Source organism: Harpia harpyja, chromosome Z (assembly GCF_026419915.1).
Source record: "Harpia harpyja isolate bHarHar1 chromosome Z, bHarHar1 primary haplotype, whole genome shotgun sequence".
In the NCBI taxonomy this organism is placed as follows: Eukaryota; Metazoa; Chordata; class Aves; order Accipitriformes; family Accipitridae; genus Harpia; species Harpia harpyja.
Window position 1 is genome coordinate 38,901,417 of NC_068969.1, and position 25,196 is coordinate 38,926,612.

Here is a 25,196-nt window from a genome sequence, read left to right on the forward strand (position 1 = left end):
TCCTGAAACCAAGTCTTACATAGCATGTATGAGGTTGGGCACACACTTCCGAGCTCACCTCTAAGTTCTCATGTAAGTCCAGGCTAGCAAACTAACTGTGTTCAGAAATGTTCCTAGCCATTGAAGACACCTGGCACACAGTGTGTAGCCTGGGCTAGTTATGTCTGTAAGCCTTCAAAAAAGGACAGCTGCAGGCAAATGGAATCCTGTGGAAAAGTGTGTGTCTTTGGAAGTTTCTAATCCCCCAGCCATGCCTGCGAGTTCTTTGGGGGATTTCCAACTGGCAGTCTGGTACAGGCTGAGTGCGCCAGGGAAGAGGCTAAGAGCTTATTAACAGGGCAGATGACAGTGTCCCCGTGCTCAGGAACATTCTCTGGCACTCTGGAGTGTATTGATGTAGACACAGACACATGTGAGCCTCCACATATCAGAAGAGCAGATATTCATCGGGGGGGGGGGGGAGAGAGAGGAGGAAGGAATACAAGGTATTCATGGACAATGGGACCATGAGAGAGGAAAAGGAAAAAATTAGGCTGTTGCTGAGACCCTTTCAGGTGTTGGGCTCCCCATGGAGGCAGTCCTGGCTGCTGCTCAGCACGGAGGCCTTTCTCCTGCCTTGTCTCACAAACACTGCAAGCAGTGAGATGCCAAGGAGAATGCAGTCTGTGCAGGATGTGTGTGCAGAAAGGGAAGTGGGGCATGGAGGGTGATCCTCAGATTGTCTTAGGGTTTTATTACTGAATCCTGATGCTGTAATTTAACACAAAGCTACACTGCAATTAAGACTGATCCCAGAAATAGCTGAGTGATAGTACAAAATAAAAAGTAGTAGCACTGGTATGGCCTGGATTTATGTTGTTTCAGTGTCATAACCTCAAGCTCTTCTACAAGGACTTCTTTGCTTTGCATTGCCTCCAGCTCCCCTCCTCTTCAGCCAGTATCTTATGCTCCTGCATTTGCCCCCTTGCTACCCTCTGGACAAGACCGAGCTACATACACACTGCCTGGCCTTTGGGTCCCTTGAACAACCAAGCTGTACACACCTACTGTCTGGCCATGACTATGTGATGATGATATATGTATGACAACCGGGTGACAGCAAGCCCAAATGTGTAGATGCCTGCTCGGTCCTAGTGTACCTTTTGCTTAAATAGTTCATGCCTCTTCAACAACCAGCTACTGATTTTCCAAAACCAGTGGAAAACTCACATGGTTGAAAACCCTGCTCTCAGCTGAAGCTGGCAGATACTGCTCAGTATGTTCGATAGTTATCAGGGGGAAAAAAAACACAGAAGGGCAAACAGTGTAACTGCTCAAAAATGTAATCAAGAACACTGGGGTTCCCTAAACTCTGTTCTCCCTGGATTGTTTTCCACAGCTTCTGTTGACCTTGATGGCAGGAAGGCAAGGTCTGGTGATGGGTGGCTTCAGAGATCTGGATGACTTCTCCACTGTGGTTTGAGATGCCAATTTTACCAACGAACCCATCATCGCTGCCACCAGGTACGAAGCAAACCATGAGCTCCTCTCCAAATGCACTTGAAAGTAAGCCAACTTGGCAACTTTCTCTCCTTTTCCCAGTAGTTGTCTACTCTGCACACTGATGAGACAGAACACACCTACAAGTGGACACACGGACTGAACAGATCACCCTCAAACTAATGAATGACAGATACCCTGAGCACTCTTTCAAATGAAAGCCAGCTGTATAAATGCCAATAACTACAAGCCCCTCAATGCCACAAAAAACGCATGTTAAATAATGTCTTTTTTGAAAACAGCTACTGTGGCACCTGATTGGAAAAAAGCCTGTAGCAAAACCCATGGATATGGATAGGAAAAAAAGAAAGAAAAAAAGCCATTCAAATGCACCTGATATATCTTTGCATTACCACTGTCTCATGTTTACTCTCTGAAGGTACTATTCCTCTTGTACTTGTGTATACACAGGCATCCTCTAGGAAGTGCATTTAAGAGTGTAAAACAGATCCTGAAATTTCCATCTTGTGAGATGCACTCTGAGCTTCAGAGCAGCTTCCTAATATGCTGTATCTTAACTGTAGTAGAGTGAGTAAGAAAGACATTTTTACAGCTGAATCACACATGCTTTACACAGAAGTGAATAGGCTTTCTCTTTTAAGGTTTCTATGGAAGCCTTTAATACCCAATCTGTGGTAAAAGCAAGCAAATGCTACCAAATTCTACAGCATTACTGAGAAAGCCTGAATGAATTAAGAGCATTGAAGAGGCTCTCAGCAATGTTAATGTGCTTACAGAGAAGGCACTCCCTTCCTCTACCTGGTAAGTCTAGCCACCTCTTCTGCAAGGACTGTATAGCTGTAGTGCTCCTGCTTCCTCAGTGTTTCACCGTTCATGCTTACTCAGTGTCTCAGTATGGTTCTGGCAGAAACCTGTAACTGAGCCTGTGTTATCCTGGCTCCATGCATTAAACACAAAACCATCCTCTTGTCAATAAGGCATTTTCCATGACTAAGAAATATTTCCATAAAGCCAGTGAAAACAACAACAATGGTATATTCTGCTTGCTCTGGGTTTTCTCCTAATACATTTTTCTGGATTAAATACATGCTTTGTAGTTGTTTTTTTCATGGGTCACTGTTAATTGCATGACATGACTGCATTAATCACTTTCCAATACCACAGCAGATTTCAGCTAGCAGAACAGCTAAGGAGTACTTAATGTCAAAATCCAAACCAGTGCAAAGGGATTTTCCTTCACTCTCCCTTCCTAATTTATGTGATAAAATACTCCTGGGATTAACAAGACAGCTATAAACTGTGCCTTTGATCTCGCTCCCTTTCATAGTCTGAGTGAATTGAGACTAGCAGATCCAGCACATATAAAGGTAGGATTTTTAAATTTTTTTTTTTTAATTCAAGTCTTCAGTATGATGGAGAATGGCACAAAAAAAGCACAAATATATCCTTTCAGTGCTTCGAAGGATATTAATTCAGCATCAAGACAGTATCTCAAGGCAGACTTTTCTCTTCCCCAACTTCCAGACAAATTCCCTGTTAAAGGAAGATCACGCACCAACACCCAATAGGTGAATATTTTTAATGCTCCAGGAAGTTTTCCAAGTACTACAATCTTCCACTTCTCTACAGACAGTAAAGATAAAGGATCCCTTCTTTGTGGCTGACTGCAGCTTTCCCCAAATTTTTTGCACTGGAAGCTACTGTGTGACAGAAGCTTTGACAGGCAGGTGCTCCTTCCCAGTATCCCAGTCTACCTGAAGAAGCATGCATCTTCAGTCTATGTTTTGACTGCTGGAAAGTCAATAGCTCTAAGTCTAGCTTCTCAAGATACCCTTATGGTACTGGCCAGCAATTTATTTTCTATTGAAAGCTTCCTGCCTTCTGTCACTGAAGCTATAAAGGAAGACTACGTTTTCCAGGATTATCTGAAGAAAGTCCTGCAACGTAAGCAGAAGTGAACTGCTATATAAGAATGTCCTGAGGAACTCATCTCTAGCTCAGATCCCTCCTTTCAGAACCATGCCTTGCTGTTTCTTTAAGGGCTGCAGTGTTTGCTGTAGTGGTATAAAGTGCTAATGCATCCAAGGATCTACCCTATCTCTCTCCCTGAACTCAGTGCCAGGGCAAGTTACAGAAGGAGCTGATGACTTATTTACTAGCTTCCACTGCAGCATACTAATGTCAAGTGCATCCAACTCAAGTTAAACATGTTGAACTGCAACACGTGGCTGTTGAGGATATGAGGGCTGCTACCTGTTTTTTTCAGGCCCTCCTTGGAAGACATACCAGACAGGGCTACATGGGGATGCAGCTCACCTAAATCATCAAGAACCCAACCTCAAGCAGAGACGAGTGATAACAAAGCAAAACTGTACTCCTATGTACTTGAAAGAGCTCCAGAAATAACGTTTTCCAGGATGCTCTTTCCCATGTCTCCCCCCTTTCACACCTTCTGTTTACTTCTTTTTTAGCTGACATTCTCTTACAGTCAACTTCTAGGACACTGCCAGTTGTTTCCTAGTAAAACTCCACTCAGAATTCTTCTGAAGACTATGCTCAAGGCCCAAGCTTTCCTATTTTTTGTAAGAAGGAACTGTTAAGAAAGCAAAATGTAATTCTTCCATGGTTAATGTCTCCTAACGCCAATGCCCATCTATGCCAGGAGTCTGGTGGATATTCTAAAATACCCATGCAACAAGGCCTTGTTATGTATTTCACTACTTGGTAGGTTTGCTGGATTTACATAATGTAGATAAAAAATTCATAGAAATTGGGTAGAGAGAGGTTTAAGGAAGGAGAGTGTAGATTCACTTGCAAAAGACTGTCTACCTAGCAAATATTGCTCTGCATTTTCTATTGTAGATGTCTTCCTTCCATTTTAGGAAAGAGGGAAACGGAGTGATTGGAGTGGGAGTTTACCTTTGGAACATTCTTTCACCCATGAGCTAACAGGATCAGATCTGCAAGCCCAGCTATGTAGTGAGCAGAGAAAACCACTGTTCAGAACAAACTAATCCAACAGAAAAAGACTTTTCAAACACACAACACCCATACCTCTGCAAGTAGCCTCTGATCCAGACCACTGGCCATCGGGCTGACAAAGCCGGATGCTGCTTCCCACGAGATCAAATCCTGCTTTGCATCGGATGCCACAGGCAGCATTAAAGTAATTGTTGCAGACATTCTGGACAAAGTAACCATTTTCAGGGGGCTTCAGTTCAGGGCAGTGAACAACTAAGTAATTAAACGACAACAGAGTTATGATGTTAGCTGGATTGCAATAGGCTTCTGAAGGAAAACAATTTTTTTCATTTCCAACTGGACTTGCATCTTGGTACTTTTGTTCTTTTGGAATGACACAGAAAATCTTGCATGCAATTGGACATGTCCTTCGCAGTGCAAACACAAATAACAAAATTGTCCCAGCACTGCATTGTGCATTCCAGGGGTATTCTGTTCTTGGATGGAAACACTTACCTTCACAGGTTTGTCCTACAGCATGATAACCCTCCTGGCATGTACAATCCTCAATGGAGGTACTTCCTGGTGGAGAAGTATGATTCTCATCGGGACATGAGGTGCAAGTGCTGATTCCACCTGGTGAACCTTCAGGCTTGTATGTTCCTGGTGGACAAGCTGTTGAGCAAAAGAAAACATGACAGAAAGGACTTCAGGATATCTACCTTTCACAGCTAGCATAATTTTTCAGGTGTTTTGCTTTACTTTTTTACATTATTTTTTTCTACCTCATACATCCAGTGTCACTTAGGGCAGGAGCATTCTCCACTTAAAGTGCTGTAGAGTTCTTACAGGGGTGACCTAAAGCCCACCAAACTCGGTGGAGGTCTCTCCAGTGACTGCCTGGGGACTGAAATTAAGTCCATAATTAATCTTCTTGAAAAGAAGCCCAGTCCCAGAAGACACACCAGATTTTCACTGATAAAACCTGTGCTGACCTCACAAAGACGTTCTTGATTTAGAGGTATAAAAAATTAGTTCAGACAAAATCCTTGCCATTCAAAACTACACCAAAGCTTAATGCATACAAGTTCTTAGTAACACGCTAACACAAGCTAGCAAAAAACCCTGCCCTTGATTTACACATTATGATTATATATGATCTACACACTATACTTGCTAAAATGTACAAACCACAAACAATGAAGCAATTAATCAAAGTAACCACTCCCTGAAGCTTTTTCACTCATTTATATCCAATTTAATATTTTTAACTCTGTGCATCTACATGCACAAGCCTTAAAGAGATTCAGGAGATGTCTTCAGAGGCAGGGAAAACGCATAGGTAAAAGGCACCTTTCACCTGAGAGCTTCAGATTGGTTGGGTAAGTCTGAGACCTCTCTCTGCCTTGAATTCTATTCTTAAAGAAACCACCATAATTACCTTTATTTATTTCACAAGGATGGTGTGAGAAACAGGGGAGTGACTAATCAACAGGTGCTGATAAAGTGAAGTATGGATTGCTTAGATTACTACTTGAAACAGAACTCAGAGACACTTGTGCTGAAAAACATACCTCCTGATGTAAAGTTCAGGAAATATTTTGAGAAGGTTATGTAATATTAACACTGAAACCCAGCCAAAAAAGCTCTCATTTCATTAATTTCACTATCTACATATTTTCCTAATGGCCACACCTTCTATGGCAGACTGCAAGTCAGCCTTTGATTTCCTCCCCTCAGCACATTTTGTACCATCTGATGCAGCTCTGGATGGTATAGAGAACCGTACAACCATAAACATCCTCAAGTGCCTTCCTCCTTACATAGTCAGGTGTGCTCTGCTCCTGAGCAAATCTCTCCTATTGAGGTATATTTCCTGGAGTTCACAGATTGTGGCAGTATCAGTCTTTTCTTTCGCATATTGGACCAGCTCTGTTTGTTCTGAGTTAGATGCTAAGATACTCTGACTCTTGTCCTCTTAACGAAAACAACTTCCTGCTTTCTAAGCAACTGGGGGAAAAAAAAAAACAAACAAACCGAAAAACAAACGCAAAAGAAACCCCAGCCTCCTTATTCCTCATCTGTCATGGGAGAATTGACTTTCATAAGCCAAATTTTATGGATTATACCTTAAAAAATCAACTCATATGAACAGTTAGCATTTCCTCTTTCCAGAAGGAGTACAGTCTTTTGAATAGCTTCCAGATAGAATATTTCTGTTTCCTTTTCAGAAAAATTTGCAGTTTTATTTTGAAGAAAGCAACCGAGTGGCTAGCAGTTAAGTGGTGATTTTGGGTGCTGTAAATTGGCTTCACAAATCTGTATTTTAAACACACTTTTAAAAAGACAATGAAAATGCCTAAGCAGTGAAGGATGTAAGTACCAATCAAAGCATTTCAGGAAGGAGTAAGGGCAGAAAAATCCTTCTTCTGGCACTTTGCAGAAGTCTCTGTGCATCCTTGTTAAAACTAATTGATAAGCAGCACAAAGTGATAAAGTGCACCCAAAAGGATGCAGGAGAGTGCAAGTTAAGCATCACAGGGGACCTGCTGGATGACAAAGCTGCCTTCCATGTGCCAGCAAAAGTAAATTAGTCTCTTGTGTTCTATGTGTGGCATATAAAACAACATCTAAAAGAAGTGTATCATTAAAAAACCCAACAAAACAACAAAAAACCAACCTAACTTCTCTCTTTCCTGCAACCGCACCTTAGATGAAGAAGCAGCAGCTCTTTCCTGTTTCTGTTTTGAGAACTATGCGATAAAAATAATCACCTATTCTATGACGGGCATTTTTAACAACAAACTGAGCAATTTGCTTAGGGCTTTGAATCAGTCTGGCTTCAACAAAAATGGTTCATTCTGAAATTACACTTACAATTTGCTCTTTCCAGTGAAGCAGCAAGAGGTAAATAATACTGTTAAAATTGTTATTAATGTCTCTACTGGGAAAGACAAGTACTCCAAATGGCCTGATTCTTTTTGTATGCTTCAAGTGCTTCCCACTGCCTTTCTAAAAAGTCGAACTACATCCTGTCTTGGTTTTTATGTAGAATTTTCTCCAAGCCTGAGTCCCTGAACTGCTCATTGACCCCACATTTTCCCTAGATGTATTCAGCTACGAAAATCCACACAAGTTACATTCAAAATTTCCACAAGATAACACTTGGTTACAGAGCTATTTCCAAGTGTGTGAGGTCACACAGTCTATCCTGGGATGCCAAGAGATGGTTTAGGAATGGAGCATAAGCACACTGACGTCTGTGCGTTTCCATGACAGCCATAGAGGTTAGCCTGGTGACAGCTTAGGTTAAAACCATCCAAAATCAGCTGTGGAAGAGCAGAGCTTCAGCCATCTGCTGTAGACTGGACTTGTCCATACCTGAACCAGCTAGATGGCAGACCCATCCCCTCCTGCTCCAGACAGCACTACCGCATGGCCCAAGTCTACACACACCGATGCATTCAGAGGCAAGAGAGAACTTGAGGGGCAAGCACATCTGAAGAGCACACGTGGCCCCATCCACGACTGATCATACCGATGTCTCTCTGGGGTCTCTTCCAAGAATCACACAGTGCCAAATTTTCACTGCATTCTAGTCACCAGTATGCACTCACTGACATGCCCTCTATACCTGCAAACACTGACTGCAGGGAGAGATCATCTTCTCCAGTGCTAATCTGTACAAACAATTTAAACTTTTTTTCAAGGCATGCTTCCCCTTGCCAACAATGTGATGGTATGAAAAGGCTCAAAACAGTGTGTGAATGAACCCCAGTGTAAATAAGCATCAATCCAGCACCGTCAAGAATGACAAAAAAGGCAAGAATTTTTAAATGGGGAAACCATTTTAACAGTATCAGCCTTTAAACAGAGAGAACACTTATGTGCACACCTGTATGTATGATCTTCTCAACAAAAGATTTAACTACTGCCTTGTCGTGGTTTCAGCCCAGCCGGTAACAAAGGACCACGCAGCTGCTCGCTCACTCCTCCCGCCCCCCTCCGGTGGGATAGGGAGGAGACGGAGGAGAGAAAAGAAAAAAACCTGGAACCTCGAGGGTTGAGATAAGGGCATTTTACTGGGACAACACAAAAAAAAAGGTTACAACAACAACAACGGTACTAATGAAAGAATATACAAAAAGAGTGATGCACAGTGCAACTGCTCACCACCTGGAACCCGATGCTCCGCCACCGAAAGTCGAGAGCTCCCCCAGGCCCGCTCCCCATTTATATACTGAGCATGATGTCACATGGTATGGAATAGCTCCTTGGCTAGTTCAGGTCGGCTGCCCCGGGCTATGCCCCCCCCCCCCCCCCCCCCAACCTCCCAGGTTCCTGTAAAAATTAACTCTATCCCAGCTGAACCCAGGACATGCCTATATGTGAACCATGTTGTTCTTTGCCCAGAGGCAAGGGGATGAGCAAAGAAATGCGTTTTGTTTAATGTAATTCTCCTCTTGAGACCAGAATAGTGAATACTGAGTTACACTGAAGGATTACCTCTTGGTTACAGGAATGAAAGGATATCTAGAAGCAAGGATGAGTGTGCTAACTCAAACAAGCACAGGCCCCAAGCTCCCCAAGCACACAAAGATGGCTCACACTGAAATTGTCATCAACCTGCTTTCATAAAATGCTAGATATTCACCAATGATGCACATTCAGATCCTATTTTCTGTGGTAATGACAGTGCAATAACCTTCTGATCAGAAATGCAAGGAAATAATGCATGCTTACTTCAGCATGCCTCCTGCATTTTCTTCCTCAGTTATACTCTCCTAGGGTATACAACTAACTGAAAAAATGTAAGAAAATCCAGCATGTCTCTTCTGGTTTTGAACACTACAGGGCTTGATGACTCCTTAGGCCACCACATGAATACATTTTTTTACTCCTTTATCTATCAATAAAAAAAAAAAAGTTGTGCATAGAAAAGAAATCACTAAAAGGGAAATATGACACAGGCTTGCTAGAAACAAAGACCCATGGGATAGACATAAAAACACTGCAGTCAATGCATACGTATTGACAGCATAACCATATGTCAAGACATTGCCTGAAGCTGAACAATGGACACGGAAAGTTAGGAAAGTCCACCAGGAAATCAAAGGACAGACTTCCAAGTTCAGCAGGAATTCTTCAGCTCTGCCTGCCTACAATAATGACAAATTTGATATTTTAATCTTCAAGCAAGAAGAATTTAACACCATAAAAGTAACAACATAAAACCAGGTATATTTCAGAGATTCATCAAACTCTTAACACATATTATGCAGTTTGGCTTTTTTTAAACTGCAAATACTAAAGCCACTGGCAAAGTTAAGCCAACCATTACTGAACCCACACGATGGCAGGAAGACTCCAGTCTGGATTTAAACAGGTAGAGATCATGTGTCAAAGGGTTCTAGTCTGTGACACAGGGTCACAATTCTTCCTCAGAATGTATGAGTACAAACATTACAGACAAACAATTCTGCCTTAAAAATTTAAATCTTTTAAAATCCTGGGAGAGCAGGAAAGCTCAACTTCCTCTCCAACTACACTAGTGTATCTAAGTCACTGAAATGGAATTATTCTCCATTTATCCCAGTGTAAGAGAGAGGACATTCAAACTCCATGTATTTCAAAGCTTAATTTGAGGGATTTTGTATTTTCTTCAATGCATAATTTCTCTCACTAACTACATTTACTAAGTAATCCCTGGCATGAGCTGTTCTTTCCACACTTTATGCTAATGAAGGATCCGATTAAGGGTTTATCTTTTGCAGGATATGGCAGGAATCAGCTAGGCAATCTCCTGCTCTCTCCTGCATCAACCTGAGCTCTATTTGTACACTGCTATTGTGATGATTGTAGTCTCTAATTCTCATTTTTTCCGCATACATGTAAAGCCTAAATGAAATGACATCTTGATACAAATCACAAATACGTAGTCTTTATAACTCAATCCCCAAACTTCTTAAATGAGGAGAGCAAGCCTAGTTTCCATATAATCAAACTGGTTCTATGCTACTGTAATTTTATGACACTGAGTACATGGATACGCATTCAACATAATGAAGTGGTGAATCTGTCCCAGAATCAGAGTATACCATGAATACCTATTTACTGAACATACATGGGCATTCAACCTAGCATACGCCTTGTTGTACTTTTAGTCATTTGTTGGAAGTTATGTGGAAGATCCAGTGTGTGCCTAGTACTACTTTGAATTATAGATCACAACAGGACAACCAAAACCTCAAATTAACTCACATTTAAGCCCTTGGAGGAGAGCTACAGCCTGAAGGTGTGGGCTTTCTCTCCCACTGCTTTGCTTCATCTAAGATTCTTGTGCCTTGGCAACAGCATAAAAATAAAAAAAAAAAAAAAGAGAAAATATGTCACCCTGGCCTTCGTGTGTGTGAAACAAGTACTGTGGTAGCTGTGTTTGCCATCAGTCATTTTAAATTTGCCACCATGAATGAGCCGGACTATAAAGCTTAGTTATTTTACTAAATAGAAGTAAAAACTTTCACAGGGAAGGAAGTACAAAGAAGTTACAGTACATTATTATGGGCTACATCTTTCTACCCTGACATTTGCACCTCTAATCCTGACAAGGTACTACACCATCAGATTTGCCTAAGGGCCAGGTGCACCCCCTATTAGAAGAAGCACTAGGAACAATGGGCTGTTATGTATTCCCTGTGACAATGGCCTGCCTGCCAAATAAAATATGTTTTACAAGGATAATGCATGGTGTCATGGAAGAAATGGAGATCCCTGTTCCATACCAAGCAGCTAGAGACTTCCTGACGCTTTCCCACCTACTGCTACAGCAGACAAAGAGTTTGGGATGTCTTGCAGTACTAGCATGTAGTACTGCCTAACTCTCCCTCCTGCCTCCAAAACCCATTCTGCTGCTGCTGCACAGTTCATGAGTGGCCTCTGCAAGGGAAGAACAGGAATAACACGGGAGGCATACTGACTGAAGCCACGACTTCATGAAACTCCCCAGTCCCCTGCCCTCTCCATGTATTTCGCAGTGATATCTCTGGGCTGTTGCTGGAACTATTCTATACTGCAAATGTGGGGCACCAATGTGCCCCAGGATTCTGCAATTTTCAAGTCTATTCTACTAAACCAAACAATGAACCTGGCCTCTGAAATGCACCTCACTGGACCTGCACATGAAGATATTTAAGTCTGCTTCTCAAAGACTTTCCACACCCTGGGTTGCTACTGTAGAGACTGCATCCAGAAGTTACAGCTTTTGTTATCACATTTAAATTTGGGAAAGTGGTTTTTTTTTAGATCTCCTATACAGTAGGTTTGTCAGAACAGGCACTTTGTGCCCATGAAAAGCCTTTGGAAAGCTAAGGAGAAAAAAATCTAAATCTTTGGCAGGTACTGTAATCCACCTTTTTGCAGTTTGCAACATGTATGGTGCCATTAAAAAAACCATGAGCCAGGAGCATGCTAGGATTACAAAAAGTACGCAAGGAAGTGGCTTTAGTTAAACATTTGACATGTATGACTTGTACAAAGACTGGAAAAAAAAACCTTGAGCTTGCCTTTAAGTGTAGGGATCAGGGATTTCTGCTAAGTCTCAGCGTGTTCTCCAGCTCTTTAATATCTCCTGTTATCCCCAGCATGCGCTCTGCATTAATTTCAGACAGCATTGAACCTGCTCATCCATCTGCTCTTTGTCAGTATTCCTTAAGCATCCTTCTCACAGCAACATGATTAGCAATTTAACAAGCTAGATGTCTTCTCTGTTCCTATTTGATGTATTTTGCTCCATGTCTTTATCACATTTACAGATTTCTTCTCACTGGAGAGAGCAGGCTGAAACAAGTAAGAAGTTTAGCTTCTTACCTGACAGCACTTAGCACTTATTCCTGATACATAGGGAGGGGTTCTCAAACCTTTTAACTGAGTTTACAGACATCAAAACTGCAGTATTCCTCTACCAAGTAGCCTGCAGCATTTAGAATGACACTTTGAGATGATCTAGCTCTAGAGCTTTAAGCACTTCTAACAGTCATAACAAACTTTCAGCAGAAAATAATTTGTTCACGATAAAAATGAGAATCTTGGATCCTCTCCCATGGGGCAGAAGAACTGGAAAATTGCCTGGAAGGAGATGCAGTCCCTTGGGTGAACATCCCATCTCAGTACCCCAAGCATACACAGTGTGGGGAACAATCTGCCTGCTGAAGAATATAAATCCAAGAGCTATTACAGCTTGTAAAAGTTAGGATGCCTACAAGGACCTTCTTCCACAGGGAGGTCTGGCTGTGAGCCACAACTGTGCTGAGCATTCCTGGGTAGGCTTGGGGCCAGCACATTTAGATAGGATTACTGCTACGCAATGATTCTGACTGTAAAATATCCTCCTCAGTAATAGTAGCAGTACTGCGTTTATACAGAAAATCAATTTATGCCCAGTTTTAAAACTTTTTTAAAAAGCAGACCAACTATTGAATGTTTAAAACATGGAGAGTGCCTTAAACAGATTGATACTTGAACCACACGTGTGTTGCAAGGACACAGAGCTTTGAAAAGTATTTTAAATCTTTTACAATCATAAAAATAAAGACTACTATATACACTTTTATGGAAGGTAACTTCTCTCTTTGTCTCAAAGCATGTGGCTTACTCAGGAATAAAAAAAAAGAAAATCCTGATTCCATGTACTGTACTGTAACTTAAAAAGACCCTACCCATGCTTCATTCAAGATACAAGTTCACAAGATATATCCTGACAACTTGTGAAATTTTTGTACACAGAAATGGCATTCATATATTGAAATGAAGCTCTTTTGGTTTAAATCTCAGTGGCATTTTAGACAGTGTTTAGAGATTTGCTGTTTGCATAGACATCAAATCTAGCCTTGATGATACATTTGGAGGGAGTACCCAAAGCAAACATTAACATGCCTATTAGCTATGGATATCAGCTAATGCCAGCACTTTTGATTTTTAGAGCTTGGATACTGGTTTATGTCCTCATGCTTCTGCATATTTCTAAAATGTATCGTGCTAAAAGTGTACAACAAATTCCAAAACTACAAAAAGATATTTCTGGGAAATTAACTTAAATGGCTGTGTAAAGTTTGCCATGCAAACAGAGATTATTTATGAATTTATTTCTGTGCAAGTGAAGGTTTTGTGTCCAAAATTTCACACACAATCAGACCCTTACTTAAAAGGGGAAATCAAATCAATTCTGAAATTGCTTTGTTCAGAGCAGAACTACTGTATAGTAGGGTTCTCTGGACGTGGTCTTCACCATAATCACAGACACACATTCCTCAGTAAACCTTGATCACTGCTGATGTGACAGCACATCCTACTCTAAATAGTACTGTTCTAAGTGCCCTGGATCTCTGGATAGCTTCCTGCTATTTAAATACATAAACACTGAAAAGGAACATCACCATCCTGTCCTAGGTGCACTTATTTGCCATTTTAATATACTTGCTGTGAAGTTATATTTTTGCTTTTATAAAACTGTAAAAAAACACAGACAGGCTGAAGTAAAGCAAATTCCATTAAAAAGAACCCCAAAATTTTGTTTAGTTTGTGCTGCACACAGATAAGCAAATACCTGTTTCAGAGATCTAGTATCTGTCTTGTCTGAAGGCACTGGAAGCCCAGTTTTCTCTAGGCCTGGTCCAACCATCGTACCACGTATCAAATAACTCTACTCTTCCTTTCATCTGACAGAAAGGGTTCTGGGTCAAGAAGGAAAAGGGAGGGCAAGGAAAAGGTCACATTTGCAGAGTGGGATTCAAATCAGATGCAGGGAGCAAAGTCACTCCATACTTTTTCTTACTTTTCCATTACTCCTCATTGTACCAACAAATCCACTGATCCATCACCTCCCTAACAGGATGGACTAATAAGCAGCTACTAGATGCCCAAAGGGCCAAAATTATCCCTAGACCAAATCCCAAGTGATGGCATCAGAAGAGCAAAAAAGCTCCATCTGGGCTGTACTATATGCTGCTTGGTTAACTTCTGCGTGAGCTAGAGGCACACACTGGAAAGCAAGAAATAGTCCTCCTTTATCCACAACTGGAAAGAGGAACTACTTGGAAAGAGAGAAGTCTGAGCTGGTGCTAGGGAAAAAAAATTGATTCCTTAGCAACTCCTGATGTGCTACACCCAGAGGAAACTGGACAGAAGTCGGAATCTACTCCACTCCCTGCGACTTGGGACATGCTGAAATCACCACAAATCAGCCAGCGCTTGCTCAGCATAGCCGACACTTTCTGCCAGAAGCAGGGAGCAAGACTGTCATGTTACACGGCTAACTCAACAGATCACCTTTTCCTGGGATTCCTCAAAGGCAATTTTAACCAAAATAATGGATTTGAGTTTAGAAGTTGACAAAGCATGCACCCCAAGCTTCACAGCACTGATATGTTTCTGCAGTGAGGAACATGCCTGGTGGTTCAAGATCCATTTCCATTGTGTTCACCTACTCAGCAACTTGAACAGTTTTGTGTTCAATGATTCTTGGGACTTAGGACTGTAATTAAAAATGGCTCTCTGGTCAAACTGAATGAGCAAACTGGCTTTCCTGAGAGCAGCAAGTTGCACGAGGAATCCAGGAGAAGTCAAAGACTTACTGAGAGGGTTGTCAGGCATTGGAACAGGCTGCCCAGGGAAGTGGTTGAGTCACCATCCCTGGAGGTATTCAAAAAGCGAGTGGACAGGGTACTCCAGGGCATGGTTTAGGGGGCATGGTTAATGGTTGGACTTGATGATCTCGAAGGTCTTTTCCAACCGAAATGATTCTATGATTCTATGATTCTATGACTCTACATCCTCAGATTTTCTCCTTCTCATTCAGGCAAAAATCGTGAATTTGCTCTTTGGCAAAATATTAACAGAACCTTGTATGGTCCTGAATTATTTTACTAGTCTAATGTGAAACGTTCCCCTTCTGCTGTTGCCTCCTACACCCCCAATCCCAGAAGCTGTTGGTGCATAGGATGATGAAGAAAAAAAAAAACGGATACCTATTTCTGCTTCCTTTCTCTGCAGATCAGAGTAGTTCCAGTTGCTGAATCACAGATGGAGAATGCAGCAAGTAAAAGCTATTATAAACAGGAAAGTGAAGCCGTTTCTGCCAGACCCTAAATAAACTGTCACTACTGCATTAGGTGCCAAACTTGGCCTCTTCTCCACATCCCTTATTTTTATCATTAAATATACTTTTCAACAACAGTGATTATACTCCTATTAAGTAACGTTTCTGAGCACTGAAGATTTAGCACATGACTGTGCAGATGGAGAACATATGTCACTACTTCCATGTTTATTTACTTAGCAGCCCAGGCTAGGAGTCAGACAGTTTTTGGTTAACTTAAGAGAGCTGAAGCACATGCAATGGCTCAGGCCAGTAATCAGACAATAAAAAGTGGTGGTTTTGCCAATTATTTTTTTACATATTGTGAAACTAGCCCAGCTATCCCTGTGTAGAGTTCAGTAAACTGTTTTAATCTCAATGTTACAGTTTCTGCTTAATTCCTGGAATCACTACCGATACCCGTGATTTACTGTGAAAAATGCCACAAATCCCATTCTCCATTCCTCATGCAAAACCTTTATGGAAACTGACAGGATCTCCTGAATTCTTTTAAAATTATCTAAATATGTAGGTCAAAATAGAATCTCATTTACAGAAAGCAAAAGCACTGAGAGAACAACTACATCACTATGCTCACTATTAACCACTTCTTGCTCAAGAAACATTGGACAAGTGACTGCTTCTCACTTTACTTCCCCCATTTTCCCTTGTCCTTCTCCTCTCTCATTTCTTTGCAAGACATAAAGGAATTCCTTAAGGACAGATCTGATTTGTGCTAAAGCAATGTCAGCTGCAAGCAAAAGGACCACCTCAGATTTGAACTAAAGGAATGTGTTTTAAGTACTAAATCCTGTGCCTGCCAACAAAGTAAACTTTACTACTGCAAAAGCTACGGTAAAAAAGATTAAAGATAAAAAAGATTATGTTGCAGTACCACAACCAAATACACGGCCTTAGACCTCAGTCTAACAAAGCTTCCTTCTGTGGAGAACCTCCATTAAAACATTTCTGAACAACACCTTTGCATCCCTCTAGACAGCGATAACCTAGTATCCATCTCTTAGCCACTCTGCAAAGACCTAACCTTTTGCAATGCAGGAGTTCTCCCGTAAAGCAGGAATCCCTGGCTAGTGAGTCATGTGTTCATAAGGCCCATTCTTGCTCAGTATTGACCAAACATTTGCTAAAGTAGCAACCTGCAGTTGTTTAAACTAGAATGAAATAGCCTACTGCTGCTGCCGCCAGAAGGGGAGCAGGGAAACAGCAGTGAGATTCTTTCAAGAACTGTCAGGTGCTCAGCCTCTCTGTACATCAAAGTGAAACTGTGCTCTGTGTCCCACTTCTCCATCTTCATCTCAGCTTCAAGGGTATTTTTTCCACCTTGAAGAAACAGAATCACTTGTTCTCCTTCTAAAGGGCAGTGACACCCTTTCTATGTTTTGGGAGGAAAAAGGTCTGCCACACTCCTGGTCCTACCTTCTTCTCTAAATGCATGCCCTTTTTCTGAGCTCTTTTGCCATAAACAAGGCCATCTACACCTGCAGAGATGTAGAATAAGAAGGAGGGAACATTCTTAACTGCAACCTGAAGCAAGAAAAAAACGTAACCAGCAATAATGATTAAATCACTGATTAATGGACCTAAGAGTTATGTTTACTGAACCACTGATTTTTAGCTAGAAAATCTATTCCTAAACAGCACTTGATTCCAATTAGTTAGGTTCACAAGATAATTAATGCTGTCTAAAAATAACCCAGTTTTTCCTGAGTTGGAGCCAAGTTCTTGGCTAATTTCTTGCACTTTTGCAGATTGTGAACCAGTGAGGGATGCAAGTGACAGATGATAAACTACCTCTCTGACGTAGGAATGTATAAGGCACCGCACCTTCTATTTCAACGTAGGAGGCCTCCCCAAAATGACCTTAAAAGTAGTGAGAATAAATCAATCTCTAATATCACTGGGAGTGAAACTTAAGATGTTACAGACAACTTTGTGAAGCGTCACATTCACAGACCTTGAACTTGTTATTTTTAAAATTTGTCGGTGCTTCGGCCTTGAGGCAAAAACCAAACAGCTGTAATCCATCACCTGCATCTTGAGGGATGGGTAGTTAAAAAGAAGTGGGGGAACAAGAAGATAGGAAGGGGCTTCCCACATGTTCTCAGGGTGCAAGTTGCCTTCTTGCCTGTGACACAGGGGAAAGTGCCCAGGCAGCTGCTGAAGAACTGCTGGTGATGGTGAAGAGCTATCAGGAGAGTGAAGACAGCAGAATCCTCGAGGCTGGCAGAGCATGAGACATCCTTTGTCAACCAGAACTGAGGGCCATGCAAACCATGCTCTTGGGGCCACAGTATAGCTTAGTACTGCTTCTAGGCCGAACTCTTCTGGCACCTAGGCTAGGACAGCCATTATCGTGCATGAGTACTGAAAAGAAGCATCACTGCTAAGTAGTGGAAAAGGTAGGAATGAACGTAACCCTCAGCTACTGTTATATTAAAGAGATACTGGCAGAGGGTGCCTCAGTGCCTGAACCCGGTATGCTCCTTCTTAGTCCAATTTTTTTGTGATCACATTAATTCTGTTCTCATGGGTTTGGACTGTGAGCACAAGGTGGGCTACTGGTCCGCCTAAAAAAGTCATACGTGAATACAGCTTGGCTACTCCCATTGCTGAAAACGAGTCACTAACGAAGACCAAGTGTCCTTGCCTTTGTGTATTCCTGTGCCATGACCTAACCACCACCGCTGCGCTGCCATCGGGACAGTTTTGTGAAGTGTTTTTGGCCAACTGGGAAGAATATGGGTGCTCACAGAAGTACCGTGTTTTAAAAAATGGTGTTGTATTTTGTAAGGCATTGTATTTTGAATTTCCATTCAGAAATAAAAGAGAGCAAAATTTATATATGTGTTTTACTCCTCTACAATTCACAATCACATAAAAATTGAAGTGAAGGGATTTGCAATTGACTGCATATTTTGATCCTCACTATGTTGAGGCAAAGGCTTAGACTCTGAAAAGAGGGAAATTGAATATTTGCATTTCAGGCGATATTCTTTGCCAAGTTGACAACAGAAACAGGGCTAGAGGATGACAGTATATTTAGGTATACAAAGTAATGCCTCTGTGAGATAGATAATAATGGAAGTCCAAAAGAAACACCAGCTTAACTACACATAGCTATTCTGGTGTATAACCATGAGGTTTGGTAAACATTCCTTACGTTCTGTGTTGACACCAAGACTCCTCAGAATAAGGCTACTCAGCCTCCCACTCTCCTTGTACTTAGAAAAACCTAGTCCTGTGAACTGAGTTGCTTGAAAGAGTAACTTTTGCAGCACTTCATATTCCTGCAGGCAAACCCCTCTTCCATACCCTCTGTCTTGAGACCCATGGCACCTCTGTGCCACAGAGGTGAAAAAGATGCAGAAGATTTAAACTAGTTAGCTGCTGCATTTAAAGGTACTGGAGCACTTCTACACTGGCCTGGACTCCCCAGAGTGAGCACACACACTGTTGCTGCTGTAAGACACATGGGGTTTGTCTCCTAAAGTTATTGCAGCAGGCCTTAACAGACTGCTGTTCCCAGGCCTATGTAGGCTTCACAGGACGCTCTGAGGGCAGCAGATGGGCAAAGTGTGAAATGAGGGACAGGAAGAGAAAACACAGTAAGAGGCCAACATTTTCCTCCAAAGCTCTAGGCATTTCTACACAGACATTAAACTCAGAATATAAATATAGGCCCTTAAATTAATGTGACTTAGAGTATTCTCACCCCCTGTAGATGTATGTGTTTCTGCGCTCCACCAGCACACTGACATTTCCTGTCTCTCTCTCTCTCTATTAACTTTTTAATACCACCTATGTGTATTTCCAGGTAAGAGTTTTTGTAGGGGAACACAGTCAGAACGTAGCAAGCACTTTTCCATCATAAAACCATAAAAACTGGAGCTGAAGAGAAGCCTGACAATAGTAATAGGAGTGTTATAGTCTGGACTATTCTGTGAAGCCCTATCCAACAAACAGGCTGGAATTAATAGCAATAATCTGTCAAAAAACCCCCATGCAGCATTAGCAGTCATAACGTAGGAGAATTCTTGTACTTTATCTTCTGGCATTCTTGCTTGAGAAACAAACTACAAGGAGATGGAAACTTTGTATGGGTATTTACTATGGCATTTACAAGAGAACACCCTTTGTTTGAACTTTCTGGGCCAAAAATTGACTTATTTTTTAGCTATCCTCAGAATGTTTCTTTTGCTCTCATGGAATAAAACCGAGCAGATTTGCCTCATGGCCAGGAGAAGGAGCCAGATCTTAGGTTGTTACAATAGTGTGCAGTTCTGCTAAAATCAGTACAGCTGCACACACCTACACAGAAGGAGATTTTGCCATTCCTCTACACTTTACACTAATGAAAAACTGCAAGTTAGTGCTTAATCCTATTGGGTTTTGTTTCAAATCTGTCAGGTCCAAATTACAACTGAACAACATGACTACAATTAGACTACATGATTAACTATGTTATACACACTTCTGTAAAACTAATCTTTCTCAACTCCCCACCCCCTGCAAAGGTCCATTCATTCTTCCCATTCTTGTGGAGGAAAACACTTCATATTTAATAAATTTCAGACTAGGGAGAAAATATTCAACTCCTCAAACTACCTTCAGATGTCAGCCCTACTAAAACATCTGCCCTGGAAGTGTGAGTTGCTGGTCTGGCTTTGTTTTGCATGGTAACAAATTAAACCCTAGGGTTTTGGCCTGAAGAGGTTCCCATTTCTGAGCAGAGTCCTGATTTCTGTTTTCATCAAAACACCAATAAAACCAGGAGAAACCAATTTCCTGTTTGATGAAACTGATCTGTGTTGCTGTTTTTTCATTCTCAAGAGACCCGGTCACACTCCACCATGCAGTCAGCACTGCTTCTGGATGAGAAGGTTGGGCCATCTGCAGGAGATTTTAGAGTGACAGAAGAAAACAAGGCTGCTTACAAGACAGCAGACCAAACTGCTCCCATCCATTCTGGCTGTTGAATACCTGGTAGATAGATTAAGCTTATCATAAAATGTCTGCAACCTATTTGCCCTAATTCTGCTCCAAGTTGAGTGGGCTTTTGCCTCTTTTCATCATGGTGTTTTTTTCCAGCATCCTCTACCCGCTGCCCACTGCCTTTGCTGGAGTGGTACCAGAGTCAGAAGTATTTCTGGACTGCTGTGGCTGAAGAAACAGAGAATGTGCACAGCAGGAGGAAGCAAGGAGCATAGCTGCAGAGGACAGAGAGAGAGGGCTTCTTCCCTGGAAGTGATTGTGAAATGATCTGAGGAACCTGCCAGACAATTTTCCACAGAGAACATGGAGAAGTCAGCTGGACAGGACTGAACAGGAGAGGCAACAGAAAGGCCATCTCACCCCTTCTCACTACTATCTTTACTCTCTTATGATAGTAGTAGCCAAATGGACAGAAGGTAGTGGAAGGAACATCGATATTGCCTTTTGGGTAAATATCCCTTGAAAGACTTTGTTTAGGTCAAAATCTGCAAACAAATGACTTATTTAACTGTGAGTTATGACCTGACGAGCTTTGTGCACCTTTGCTTCTACATTTTATTATCCCTCTCAGCAAACCCAGGGCAATTAACAGATGACCATCTCTGAACACTTGCAAAATGATGGAAACTGCATTTTATACAAAATACTTGTTTCATATTGGAAGAGAAGTAGACAATTTTGTTTAAAATGTTGAAGGGAATAGTACTCATTCTTACAGAGAACACACTTTCCAATATTCACTGGCCTGGGTAGAGTGACTATCACAGCGTAAGTCAAGCCAAGGATTTAAAAATAAAATTAAAATATTCCTGCACTCTGTGTTCAACTGGAAACAGATTCTGACAGCTAAGAGTCAAATTTGTTTGACCAAGTGACAAACACACCATGTACAATCCATCAAACTCCAAATGCAGAGACCCAGTGACTGCCTAATTTTGTCACATTAAGAGCGCTATGCTCCAGTCTGGTTAAATGAATCAGCTTTGACAGGACTTTGGAAGACTTTATCGATCCTAGGAATCCCGATACCTATTCACAGCCTCACAGGCACTAAGGCTAAACCTTACAAGTTAATTGTAGCACAGATTACATCCTGGGAATGACTTAAGTACTTAAAGGTGATGCTTTGGAGCCTTAGGGAGCCACTAGGGACAAAATAGTTAATTAAAACAAGCTCTAAGTCTCCTAACCTCTCTCCTCATTTCAATAATTAACACTCTTTGCTGTATACTGCCATGTTATTTTATCCCTGCTGCACTCTTTCAAGAATTCTTATTTTTTCTTCTCTAAGACAAAAGCTATTTAAAAGGCTCACAGAATGCTAAGATGTCTGCTTTTAATTTGTGAGACTGGCACAAGTTCAGGAATAGTGTGTGTGTGCACTTGTCTATGAAAACATCCTGGCTATGTGTTTCTAAAAAGGTAGTGAAGACAAGATGACATCATGGAATCCATAGGGGTAACCAAAGAATGTTGTAGTAAAAACCTTTTCATTAAGGGATTCAATGGGCAGACAATTCCTCCATTAAGTGCCTGGTATGATACAAGTCCCAATCCTGAAAATGATTCTCAAATCTGCAAGACCAGTCAAAAAATCTGTGACAACTGGCTGATGAATGTTTCAGTCAGTTAAGGAAGACATGTTCAGCAGAAAGTTTGTAAACTACCCACTTCACCTGGAATTGCACAGCTGGAAAAGGATGTTTTCAAATGATGTAAAATCTCAAGAAGGGTAAGACAGCCTGCTTTTAATCCTGTCTAGAGACTCAAGGCAAAGCCCAGGCATAACAGTAAAGGTTTTACAGTCATTTAATTAAAGGCTAAACCTAGCTGGTGCTGTATTTACACTTGGAGCCTTCTTCACTGTGACAGCCGCCTGCAATGATTACACCGTGGCCAAAGGACAGCCTGGGAGCTCCAGGGAGGCCCTAAGTCTGATCAGCACAGAAAGCTGGAGACTATTTCTATGTCATGTCTATTTCTGTCCAGAGCATGGTTTCTGCTACACTCAAGCCCTGCAGATGGTTGATTCTTCTCCTCTAATTGCACATATGAACTTTGGCCAGAGGCTGTATTTTCATGACATTCTGAGGTGATCAGGACAAGTCACTTCCAAGATAAGGAAAAAAGGGCAACTTTTCCATCACTTTCCAACTCTCCATCAAGTTTATTTCAGAAATAGCTCTGTACTTAATACAAAAAAAAGAGTCTGTTTTGGCACAGGAACTTATTTTCTAAAGCCTCAGATGACATCTAGTTGGAAAGGAAGAGATGTTTTTCAATACTGCACACAGATGTAAAATTACACACCTCTGCTTTTCTGGTCTGCACATGTCAAAATTGAATCTGGGTTTTCACCTTCACCCTAAAACTTCATTTTTAAAGAATTTCCTCAGAAGTGGTGCTGGTATATCCAGAAAACTTTTCTGTTGGTGGTTTTTGGTTAGTTTTAGGGTTTCTTTCTCTGCTACAGTTCAGTTTTAAAAGCAAAGGAAACAAGCTACATGGTGCAGAGTTAGAAAAATTCTACACCAAAGAAACATCATTATCCATATTAGCTATCATGTTACTTAAAATTTTTACTTTTGCAACAGAAGATATATATATAAGTTGATACATAAGGCCTGGAGAAGAGAGAAAAATGAGTCAGTTCCAAGGACTTGATCCAAAACTCATTAACACTACTGGAAATACTCTTATTTACTTCAACAGGCTTATCAAAACTAAGGATATGGTTAAAAAACCACCAGTAGCTGCACATGTCATCTGTTTAGGTGAAAAAACTTGTACCAAATTGACCACGAAAAGCTCCTTTTTTACATTTTTCCAAGTGTTTTGGGTTTGTGTGGTGGGGTTTTTGGTAGCAGGGGAGGGGCTGCAGGGGTGGCTCCTGTAAGAAGCTGCTAGAAGTTTCCCCGGCTCCAAGTCGGACCCACCGCTGGCCAAGGCCGAGCCCATCAGCAATGGTGGTAGCCCTCTGGGAGAACAGATTTAAGAAGGGGAACCTGCAGCAGGGGAGGAGAGCGGGATGTGAGAGAAACCCCTGTGCAGGCAGCAAGGTCAGTGAGGAAGGAGGGGAGGAGGTGCGCCGGAGGAGGTTGATGCCCCCGCAGCCCGTGGTGAGGGGGCAGGCTGTTCCCCCCCAGCCCATGGAGGGGAGCGGGGCAGCAGATGCCCACCTGCAGCCTGGGGAGGACCCCACGCTGGAGCTGGTGGATGTCCCCGAAGATGGCCTTGACTCCATGGGAAAGCCTGTGCTGAAGCAGTCTGTGCCTGAAGATTGGCCCGCGGAAAGGACCCATGCGGAGAAGTTCGTGAAGGACTGCAGTCTGTGGGAGGGACTCACGTTGGAGAAGTTTGTGGGGAACTGTCCCCCGTGGGAGGGACCCTACGGTGGAGCAGAGGAAGAGTGAGGAGTCCTCCCCCTGAGGAGGAAGGAGCGGCAGAGACAACCTGTGATGAACTAGCCCCAACCCCCATTCCCCATCCCCCTGCACTGCGGGAGGGGAGGAGGTAGAGAAAATTGGGAGTGAAGCTGTGCCTGGGAAGGGGTTGGGGGGAAGGTGTTTTAAGATTTGGTTTTACTTCTCAGTATCCTTGTTTTGATTTGATTGGTAGTAAATTAAATTGATTTTGGTTTTCCCCCAAGTTGAGTCTGTCTTTTGCCCATGACCATAAGTGGTGAGTGATCCCTGCCTGTCCTTGCCTTGACCCATGAGCATTTCTTTATATTTTCTCCTCATCCCACCAGGGCCAGGGCGGGGGGAGGAGTGAGCGAGCAGCTTCGTGGTGCTTTGTTACCGGCTGGGTTTAAACCACGACACCAAGCAAAGCCATTGGTTAGATGTTAAAACTTTTACACTTTTATGATGATTTGGAAAGCTCACTGTCTGTCTCTAGAGTTTCTTAAAGAGTTTTTCTGATGGACTGAATCTGGATTAAAATTCCACTTTGGAAATGATGAGGTTCACATAATCTTAAACAAAATAACAATCCTCCACCAAAATAAAGGAAAACCCGCAAGCAAGTCTGCATGATCTTCCCCAACTGAGTTGTGAATACTTAGATCACAAAAGAAAGAAAATAAAATCCCAACCTCATCAGGTTTTTTTCCTAGTTACATTTATAAAATGTATAGTTAAAAAAAAATTAAAATTGTTTTGCTACTGTTTCACTTCAAAGGTTTCACATGGGGAAAGCAGATCACAGTGGTTTTACACTACTGTAAGGAACACTTCAGTAAATGAGAAAACCTGTTAACACTTCATACACACTGTGCCTTAGGAACCTTTTTGATATCAATCTGTGGGTACAAGGTCATAAGGCTTCAAGGAGTAAACTCATCGAAAGAAGCTTCTACTGCCAGAAATGCCCCGTCTTCATAAAGCAGGTTGTACAGGTGGGAAACAAACTACTTAGGTGCCAGAAGCCACTTAAAATGCAAGCAAAACTACTGTAGTATCATGCAAGCTAACATTCATTTCTGTCAGTGATTCCTACCAAAAAAACCCCCCACCTGACATGAAGGATTTACTAACATTATGCTTTTAAACTACCAAGCCAAAGGAATTTCTCTCTATTGTGTGCTCCA

At 41.8% G+C, this 25,196-nt stretch overlaps 1 protein-coding gene across 1 annotated transcript in view; it reads right to left on the reverse strand.

The window, feature by feature from the left end:
* The window catches only part of SVEP1 (sushi, von Willebrand factor type A, EGF and pentraxin domain containing 1), a 128,948-nt gene that overhangs the window by 77,008 nt on the left and 26,744 nt on the right, over positions 1 to 25,196 (reverse strand). The window contains exons 4-5 of the mRNA XM_052775984.1: positions 4,978 to 5,136; positions 4,555 to 4,734 (exon numbers count right to left, since the gene is read on the reverse strand). Of these exons, the coding sequence (XP_052631944.1) occupies positions 4,555 to 4,734; positions 4,978 to 5,136 (339 nt within the window). The remainder of the gene's footprint in view (positions 1 to 4,554; positions 4,735 to 4,977; positions 5,137 to 25,196) is intronic.